At 36.1% G+C, this 10,399-nt stretch overlaps 1 protein-coding gene across 4 annotated transcripts in view; it reads left to right on the top strand.

Annotated features, from left to right (window-relative positions):
• PPM1B (protein phosphatase, Mg2+/Mn2+ dependent 1B) overlaps positions 1 to 10,399 on the top strand; it is a 91,648-nt gene that overhangs the window by 54,046 nt on the left and 27,203 nt on the right. For all 4 annotated transcript variants that reach the window (XM_027113239.1, XM_027113240.1, XM_027113238.1 and 1 more), the window contains exon 3: positions 8,368 to 8,485. In XM_027113239.1, coding sequence (XP_026969040.1) covers positions 8,368 to 8,485 — 118 coding nt within the window. The remainder of the gene's footprint in view (positions 1 to 8,367; positions 8,486 to 10,399) is intronic.

Raw genomic sequence — 10,399 nt, 5'->3', positions numbered from 1 at the left:
GTGCTCCGCAACGGGAGAGGCCACAACAGTGAGAGGCCCGCGTACCGAAAAAAAAAAAAAAAAGTGCTGTTGGTAATTTGATAGGGATTGCATTGAATCTGTAGATTGCTTTGGGTAGTATAGTCATTTTCACAATGTTGATTCTTCCAATCCAAGAACATGGTATATCTCTCCATCTGTTGGTATCATCTTTAATTTCTTTCATCAGTGTCTTATAGTTTTCTGCATACAGGTCTTTTGTCTCCCTAGGTAGGTTTATTCCTAGGTATTTTATTCTTTTTATTGCAATGGTAAGTGGGAGTGTTTCCTTAATTTCTCTTTCAGATTTTTCATCATTAGTGTATAGGAATGCAAGAGATTTCTGTGCATTAATTTTGTATCCTGCAACGTTACCAAATTCATTGATTAGTAGTTTTTTGGTGGCATCTTTAGGATTCTCTATATATAGTGTCATGTCATCTGCAAACAGTGAGCATTTTACTTCTTTTCCAATTTGTATTCCTTTTATTTCTTTTTCTTCTCTGATTGCTGTGGCCAGGACTTCCAAAACTATGTTGAATAATAGTGGTGAGAGTGGACATCCTTGTTTTGTTCCTGATCTTAGAGGAAATGCTTTGTTTTTCACCATTGAGAATGATGTTTGCTGTGGGTTTTTCATATATGGCGTCTATTTTGTTGAGGTAGGTTCCTTCTATGCCCACTTTCTGGGGAGTTTTTATCATAAGTGGGTGTTGAATTTTGTCAAAAGCTTTTTCTCCATCTATTGAGATCATCATATGATTTTTCTTCTTCAGTTTATTAATATGGTGTATCACATTGATTGATTTGCTTATATTGAAGAATCCTTGCATCCCTGGGAAAAATCCCACTTGATCATGGTGTATGATCCTTTTAATGTGTTGTTGGATTCTGTTTGCTTTTTGCATCTATATTCATCAGTGATGTTGGTCTGTAATTTCCTTTTTTTGTAGTATCTTTGTCTGGTTTTGGTATCAGGGTGATGGTGGCCTCATAGAATGAGTTTGGGAGTGTTCCTTCCTCTGCAATTTTTTGGAAGAGTTTGAGAAGGGTGGGTGTTAGGACTTCTCTAAATGTTTGAAAGAATTCACCTGTGAAGCCATCTGGTCCTGGGCTGTTTGTTGAAAGATTTTTAATCACAGTTTCAATTTCATTACTTGTGATTGGTCTGTTCATATTTTCTATTTCTTCCTGTTTCAGTCTTGGAAGGTTATACGTTTGTAAGAATTTGTCCATTTTTTCCAGGTTGTCCATTTTACTGGCATAGAGTTGCTTGTAGTAGTCTTTTAGGATGCTTTGTATTTCTGTGGTGTCTGTTGTAACTTCTCCTTTTTTATTTCTAATTTTATTGATTTGAGTCCTCTCCCTCTTTTTCTTGATGAGTCTGGCTAATGGTTTATCAATTTTGTTTATCTTTTCCAAGAACCAGCTTTTAGTTCTATTGATCTTTGCTATTGTTTTCTTTGTTTCTATTTCATTTATTTCTGCTCTGATCTTTATGATTTCTTTCCTTCTGCTAACTTTGGGTTTTGTTTGTTCTTTCTGTAGTTCCTTTAGGTGTAAGGTTAGATTGTTTGAGATTTGTCTTGTTTCTTGATGTAAGCTTGTATAGCTATAAACTTCCCTCTTAGAACTGCTTTTGCTGCATCCCATAGGTTTTGGATCGTCTTGTTTTCATTTTCATTTGTCTCTAGGTATTTTTTGATTTCCTCTTTGATTTCTTCTGTGATCTCTTGGTTACTTAGTAATGTATTGTTTAGCCTCCATGTGTTTGTGTTTTTTACATTTTTTCCCCTGTAATTCATTTCTAATATCATAGCGTTGTGGTCAGAAAAGATGCTTGATATGATTTCAGTTTTCTTAAATTTACTGAGGCTTGATTTGTGACCCAAGATGTGATCTATCCTGGAGGATGTTCTGTGCGCACTTGAGAAGAAAGTGTAATCTGCTATTTTTGGATGGAATGTCCTATAAATATCAATTAAATCTATCTGGTCTGTTGTGTCATTTAAAGCTTCTGTTTCCTTATTTATTTTCATTTTGGATGATCTGTCCATTGGTGTAAGTGAGGTGTTAAAGTCCCCCGCTATTATTGTGTTACTGTCGATTTCCTGTTTTATAGCTGTTAGCAGTTGCCTTATGTATTGACTTGCTCCTGTGCTGGGTGCATATATAATTGTTATATCTTCTTCTTGGATTGATCCCTTGATCATTATGTAGTATCCTTCCTTGTCTCTTGTAACATTCTTTATTTTAAAGTCTATTTTATCTGATATGAGTATTGCTACTCCAGCTTTCTTTTGATTTCCATTTGCATGGAATATCTTTTTCCATCCCCTCAGTCTGAAGTGGGTCTCTTGTAGACAGCATATATATGGGTCTTGTATTTGTATCCATTCAGCAAGCCTGTGTCTTTTGGTTGGAGCATTTAATCCATTCACGTTTAAGGTAATTATCGATACGTATGTTCCTATGACCATTTTCTTAATTGTTTTGGGTTTGTTTTTGTAGGTCCTTTTCTTCTCTTGTGTTTCCCAGTTAGAGAAGTTCCTTTAGCATTTGCTGTAGAGCTGGTTTGGTGGTGCTGAATTCTCTTAGCTTTTGTTTGTCTGTAAAGCTTTTGATTTCTCCATCAAATCTGAATGAGATCCTTGCCAAGTAGAGTAATCTTGGTTATAGGTTCTTCCCTTTCATCTAGGTATACCATGCCACTTCCTTCTGGCTTGTAGAGTTTCTGCTGAGAAATCAGCTGTTAACCTTATGGGAGTTCCCTTGTATGTTATTTGTCCTTTTTCCCTTGCTGCTTTCAATAATTTTTCTTTGCCTTTAATTTTTGCCAGTTTGATTACTATGTCGGCATGTTTCTCCTTGGATTTATCCTGTATGGGACTCTCTGCGTTTCGTGGACTTGCGTGGCTATTTCCTTTCCCATGTTAGGGAAGTTTTCGATTATAATCCCTTCAAATATTTTCTCTGGTCCTTTCTCTCTCTCTTCTCCTTCTGGGACCCCTATAATGCAAATGTTGTTGCGTTTAATGTTGTTCCAGTGGTCTCTTAGGCTGTCTTCATTTCTTTTCATTCTTTTTTCTTTTATTCTGTTCTGCAGCAGTGAATTCCACCATTCTGTCTTCCAGGTCACTTATCCGTTCTTCTGCCTCAGTTATTCGGCTATTGATTCCTTCTAGTGTAGTTTTCATTTCAGTTATGGTATTCTTCATCTCTGTTTGTTTGTTCTTTAATTCTTCTAGGTCTTTGTTAAACATTTCTTGCATCTTCTCAATCTTTGCCTGCATTCTTTTTCTGAGGTCCTGGATCATCTTCACTATCATTTTTCTGAATTCTTTTTCTGGAAGGTTGCCTATCTCCACTTCATTTAGTTGTTTTTCTGGGGTTTTATCTTGTTCCTTCATCTGGTACTTAGCCCTCTGTCTTTTCATCTTGTCTATCTTTCTGTGAATGTGGTTTTTGTTCCACACGGTGCAGGATTGTAGTTCTTCTTGCTTCTGCTGTCTGCCCTCTGGTGGATGAGGCTATCTAAGAGGCTTGTACATGTTTCCTGATGGGAGGGACTGGTGGTGGGTAGAGCTGACTGTTGCTCTGGTGGGCAGAGCTCAGTAAAACTTTCATCTGTTTGACTGCTGTTGGGTGGAGCTGGGTTGCCTCCATGTTGGTTGTTTGGCCGGAGGCAACCCAACACTGGAGCCTACCTGGGCTCTTTGGTGGGGCTAATGACTGACTCTGGGAGGGCTCACATCCAGGAGTACTTCCCAGAACTTATGCTGGCAGTGTCCTTGTCCCCACAGTGAGCCACAGCCACCCCCGCCTCTGCAGGAGACCCACTAGCAGGTAGGTCTGGTTCAGTCTCCCCTGGGGTCACTGCTCCTTCCACTGGGTCTCGATGCACAAACTACTTTGTGTGTGCCCTCCAAGAGTGGAGTCTCTGTTTCCCCCAGTCCTGTTGATGTCCTGCAATCAAATCCCACTAGCCTTCGAAGTCTGATTCTCTAGGAATTCCTCTTCCTGTTGCCAGATCCCCAGGTTGGAAAGCCTGACGTGGGGCTCAGAACCTTCACTCCAGTGGGTGGACTTCTGTGGTATAAGTGTTCTCCAGTCTGTGAGTCACCCACCCAGTGGTTGTGGGATTTGATTTTACTGTGTTGCGCCCTTCCTACCATCTCACTGTGGCTTTTCCTTTGTCTTTGGATGTGGGGTATCTTTTTTGGTGAGTTCCAGTATCTTCCTGTTGATGATTGTCCAGCAGCTAGTTGTGATTCTGGTGTTCTCGCAAGAAGGAGTGAGAGCACGTCCTTCTGCTCTGCCATCTTGGTTCAGGGCCTCTTCTTTCCTTTTTTTGTTTTTTGCTTTTTACAGAAATGGATCATGTTATGCATGTTACTTTGCCACCTGCTTTGTTTTTCTTAAATCATAAAAGTCAATATTCCTTTAAGTTATTTTTTAAAAATAACAATTTGATTTCCCTTAATTCAATTTATGTATCACCTATTAGAAGCTTATTTATTTTGAAACATGAGATATAATACCTGATAGTTGGATTAAGTTAGGGGAAATTAATAACATTTTCCAAAGGCAATATCAATCCAAATTATTGATAAAACATGGAAAATGTACTTAAATTGTATACCCCCAAAATAATTGTTTAGCCCTGAACTCAGGAGTTTTACCATTATAGTTTTCAGAAAATATGATCATAAATAATGCTACTTTAAAAGTAGACATAGATAATATTAGAGTGGGGTGTGGCTGGGTTTTTTGAAGTATGGAAGAGAAGGATGTAAAAATACAGTATATGTAGTGTAGAAATCCCCCAACTTTCTTTGTTGATGGTGTCTTGAGTATCTCAGTAAGTTTTTTTACAGTGCTACTTAGCCGTATTAATACCTAATAGTTACGAGTATTAAGTAGTTAGAGCCAAACTTAATGAGTATACAAAATAATTAACAAATAATACTCATACATTGAAAAAATGTTTTATTTCATTCTTTTAAAAACTACAGTTACATACTGATGACATGTGTGCACCTGTTGGACAATGCACAACTTCTCAAACCTTGGAATCATTAGGCACTGTCACACTTGTTTCCTGTATCACATTGACTTTTATGAGGACTTGCTTTTTAATCACAGTAACTCCCAGAACCCCAGCTTTGGAAAAATAGGATGTTATTGAGAGGAATATAGTGCTGTCTAATGTTAAAAGTGTGAACTACCTTGAGCTAGTTTGTGAGGTGTCCACAGATGTTGAGTATCACTGTGTCGTCCCCTTCCCCCTCCTGCATTTAAAATATCTCTGAGTGCACTGTGGCATCCTGGGGCTTCTTGGCACACTGTTTAGAACCACGGGTTTGGTATTAGAACCAGACAGCTGGGATTTGAATTATGCTCTGCCACTTAGTGCAAAGCCTGGGTTTGTTCATCTTATAAAATAGAGGTAATAATATCTTCTTCATGGAGTTGCTGAGAGTAAAGCTTTTGGCAAGTGCATGAACAGTATCTGGTTTACAGTCCTCAATAAATTTTAGTTCTATTGATGATGGTTATGAAACGGAGGTAGATTTGTATGAAGGGAAATAGAGGTTCAAGCAATAAAGAAATGGTGGGAGAATTGAGTATTCTTGAAAGGAAGTGATGATAGGATGCATCTTTCATGGATGGCTGAAAATTTGGGCTATTCCTTAAGTTTGGCTGGTTTTTGAGCTCTGTGTAAATGAGATAACTGCAGTGAGCTGCAGGTTAAAAAATTTGATTTAAAAAATGAGGAATATTTATGGTTCACTTATCAGATACTCATTTACTAACTTTGGTAGTGTTAGAGATTCTGTTCACAACCTATTTCATATGCTGTGTAAAGACTTGATCCAGAACACTTCTTTGTAACCATGCAGCATTCATCTTTAAAGCTAACAGCATCAAATTATTTAATGATTAATTTTAGATACCCTTACTTATAGCAGGGGCACTGGCTACTTTGATCTATAACTGTCTATTAAAGCTCTCATTCCTTAGAGTGCTACTGCTGTGCTATTGTCAAAATTAAAAAATGAAAAGGGGCTGAAATAATTAGTTTTAAACATCTGGCTAATTGCCTTAGTTGTTCAACTTGATTTTTTTTTTTGAATCACATTTCAATTCTGGAATTTGCAGAAAATTTATACTGAATATGCAAGGATGATTTATCTCTAGAAAACTGAAGAGGCATAAAGGGAAGTATCTTTTTCAATTGCTGTATAAAAATTACTGAAACACACTCATACTTTGTGTTTAGGGGAAAATCCTCTTTATGTAGAAATAGAAACACCATCATTGAAATCACACGTGCCAAGGTTAACACCTAACATCTAAATTATTTCCTTTAAATATCTTTGGGTACTTAAACTTCTTGAAACTATCTTTTAGTTAGTTTTCCAAATGATAAGATGTTTGTTTTATAACTTATAAAAATCTAATGGAAACTATATAGATAGATAGATTGATTAGGAATGGCTAAACAATCATGCTGTTGTTAACAAAATAGAGAATGGTTAGAAGAAACTGGATTTCTAAAAATGTAAGGTGTGAATTCTGTTTATTCATGAAATTGCTTTAAAAAATAATCATTGGTATTCAAGTGATGCTTGATTCTTGAATATCTGTGGTATAAAGATTTTGCCTGACCTGAATTTATATGGTAAATCCTGATTCCTGTGGAATGTATTGCTGTTTGGAACCATAGGGTTTATATGTGGGATATGTGTGTGTATATCTTCATATATATATATATATATATATTTTTTTTTTTTTTTTTCATATAGCCAGTGTAGTATTTCTAATATTAAGTCATTATGCAAGTTTTGGTGGGTTTCATTAAGGAGTAAAATTCTTTTGGGCCAATTTGGAAATCCTAATTCTTTTTCCAGATATTGAGAACTGGGTTATATACTCATCATGATTCTTTCTACTAAAGCATCAGAATTCTGTGCAGAGGGTTATTCTTTTTGAAGCCTTCTTAAGACCCAGCCTTTAGTGCCTTCAAACTTTGCTCCACTGAGTTTTAGGAGATTGTGGCAGAAGTTTTTCAAGACCGGCCTATCTTTGGCTATGTCATGTGGGTCCCAAAAAGGTGGCAAGTCTTAACCAAACAATGCCTGCCTAGATTCTGGCCATGATGACTGAAAAGACTAGACTAGCATGGGTGTGCCCTTGGCTCTTTTCACTTGGGTTGGCAAATCCCACCGCCATTGACTTAGTTTCTTAGAGTGGTGAATAAAATTTTAAAAAGGGAGTTAATGGGCTTCCCTGGTGGCACAGTGGTTGAGAGTCCGCCTGCCGATGCAGGGGACACGGGTTCGTGCCCCAGTCCAGGAAGATCCCACATGCCACAGAGCGGCTGGGCCCATGAGTCATGGCCGCTGAGCCTGCGTCCGGAGCCTGTGCTCCACAACGGGAGAGGCCCCAGCAGTGAGAGGCCCATGTACCGCAAAAAAAAAAAAAGGAGTTAAAAAAATCACTATTCCAAGAACAGTTTCATTCTGTTCTAAAAAAAAACTCAATAAAAGTAATATATCTATAAGAAAACTAGTGAGAAAATGTTTTAAATTTATTGCTTATAGTCTCACGGTAATAGAGTACTATATATTGTTTCCTTTTCCTTTTTTGATGGTGTGATTAAAAAGGCAGCAGTAAAATTTGTCCTTAAATTAGCAGTTTTAGCTACTCTCTACAAATCCTTACACTGTAATTCTGTGTAACAGTCTGATGTCATTTCTTCAAAAGTTATTACATCTGACTACAGTGTATCTCAGTTTGATTGTTTGATAGTGTACCCTCAGAAGAGTTTCCAGTTTAACTTTTCTTCTCTGCTTGTTCATTTTAGTGTCTTGGGTATCCTAATGATCAACAATTTTCAGCCAAGTCAGTTCAATAGAGTTTCAGTAGCACTGCTCTGATGCAGGTTAATTAGCTAGGAAAATAATGTATATTTCTTTGGGAGGATGCATTTGGGGCTTAAGTCACTTTGGGAATATGCAATCTTGAGTGGGAAACAAAGTTTTTAGAAGATTTAATATATGTGAAGATATCTTCATTTCTCAGGTTGTGGAATGGTGGTGGATAAGAAAAGGTACACGGAATCAAAAGTCATAAAATTATGATCTATGCATACCTGGAGTCCTTGTTTCTTCAGGGTGTGCTTCAAATAGTTCTTTGGAATGAAAATGAATGTGTTGAAGGTGTACATTCTAGATGATTAAATAAGTAATTGCTTATTGTAATTAAATCTGTTTTGAAGTAAATAATAGAAAGTTGGTAGACTATTGAAGTATAATTTTTCTTTTTCTTTTTTTTAATATACAGGGAAGTCGAGATAACATGAGTATTGTACTAGTTTGCTTTTCAAATGCCCCCAAGGTCTCAGATGAAGCAATGAGAAAAGACTCAGAGTTGGATAAGTACTTGGAATCACGGGTGGAAGGTAAGACAGATGCTTTTTTTTTATTATTATTTAGAAGGAAAGGAAGATTATTATTCCTTGTTTATCAAATAGTTCTTTTAAAATTTCCTGCAGCTTTTGGACTAAAAATAAATTATTATTCAGGAATGAGGGAGAGGAAAACCTAGTCTCTATCTTCAACGTAATTTGCTAATTTGTTTGGGTTTAAATCTGTTATCTTACTTGTTTACATATGTTCCATCTGTTCTTTTTCCCTTTTTCTCCTTCCGTCCCTTTTGGGTTAATCAGTATTTTCCATTCCATTTCATCCCTGCATTTGCTTATCAGTTATACAACCTTTTAAATATTCATTTAGTGGTTACCCTGATAGAGAATACATGTTAGAGTCTGTGACAGGATCTCCAACTTAATACTTCATTTTGATTTTATATGTGCTGCTTTTTAGATATAAAATTACTTTTTATGAAGTTATATTATGTCAGTTTTATTTATTTATTTTGCCTTGATATCATTCTTAACAAAGTTCTTTCCTCAATTCAGGGTTACATTTTTTTTTTTGAACAAAATGTAAAATTTTGTTTTATATATTTTTAACTTTTTATTTTATATTGGAGTATAGTTGATTAACAATGTTGTGATAGTTTCAGGTTTACAGCAAAGTGATTCAGTTACACATGTGCATGTATCTATTCTTTTTCAAATTCTTTTCCCATTTAGGTTGTTACATAATATTGAGCAGAGTTCAGTGTTACATATTGACCTATATTTTTTCCTAACACCGTTATGGCTTGATTATTATTATTTTTTGATAGTACACTTGAATGATATAATTAATGATTATGTTGTAGTCAGCTTGTCAGATTTGTCCTATTACGAGTCATGTTTTAGATGAACAGTAGCTATAGTAATTGGTAATAGTTTTGAAATGCAAAAATTTGCAATTTCAAATGTGTAATTACCAAAGGAAAACTACCTTCTCTTGCAGATTTAGAGAGCGGGGACAGATGTATCTTTTCTAGCTTTACAGCTATCTAGCCACACACCATAAACAAAGGTGCATAAAGGTTTTGTTTTTGTTGGTCTGCAATTTCTTCAGCTCTGAATTGTCAGTGAGTTCTGTTTTCAGGGTAATGGAAAGATAAGAAACGTGGGAACACTTTGAAGACAATGTCAGAGGCACTCTTATTCCTGTTGATAATATCATAATTATTAAGAGGAGCTGTTTATAGGAGTTTTTAATAATACACGTTTTCTAAAAGGTCTAGTGTATTTGGGTGGGGGATTGCTGGCTCAAATTTACCAGAAAGCAAGAAGAATTTTCTTTCTTTTTTTTTTTTTAAACATCTTTATTGGAGTATAATTGCTTTACAATGGTGTGTTAGTTTCTGCTTTATAACAAAGTGAATCAGTTATACATATACATATGTTCACATATTTCTTCCCTCTTGCATCTCCCTCCCTCCCACCCTCCCTATCCCACCCCTCTAGGTGGTCACAAAGCACCTAGCTGATCTCCCTGTGCTATGCAGCTGCTTCCCACTAGCTATCTATTGAATTTTCTTATTGTCCTATTTCTTCATTCACAAAGAAGAAACTAAATAGTTTTCATTTGGGGAAGAACTCTAAAATTTGGTCAGTTACTAGTTATATGACTCAACCAACTTGCCTAATCTCTTAAGGCTCCAGTTTCTTTATTGTGAACTAAAGGTAAAAACACCAACCATACAGTTTGTTTTAATAATAAATGAGATAACTTTAAGTACCTGGTACGGTGCCTAAGTCCTCAGCAAACTGTAGGTTTTATAAACTCTTCTATAACAGCTAAATTTTAATTTCTTCTGTTTATTTGTTTGTTTATTATTCATTCATTTATGGATGCATTGGGTCTTCGTTGCAGCACGCAAGCTTCTCATTGCAGTGGTTTCTCTTGTTGCA

This window comes from Aethalodelphis obliquidens, unplaced genomic scaffold, assembly GCF_003676395.1.
Source record: "Aethalodelphis obliquidens isolate GAN/ISIS:26980383/991018 unplaced genomic scaffold, ASM367639v1 scaffold12, whole genome shotgun sequence".
NCBI classification, from domain to species: domain Eukaryota; kingdom Metazoa; phylum Chordata; class Mammalia; order Artiodactyla; family Delphinidae; genus Aethalodelphis; species Aethalodelphis obliquidens.
This window is presented reverse-complemented; position numbering and strand designations above follow the sequence as displayed.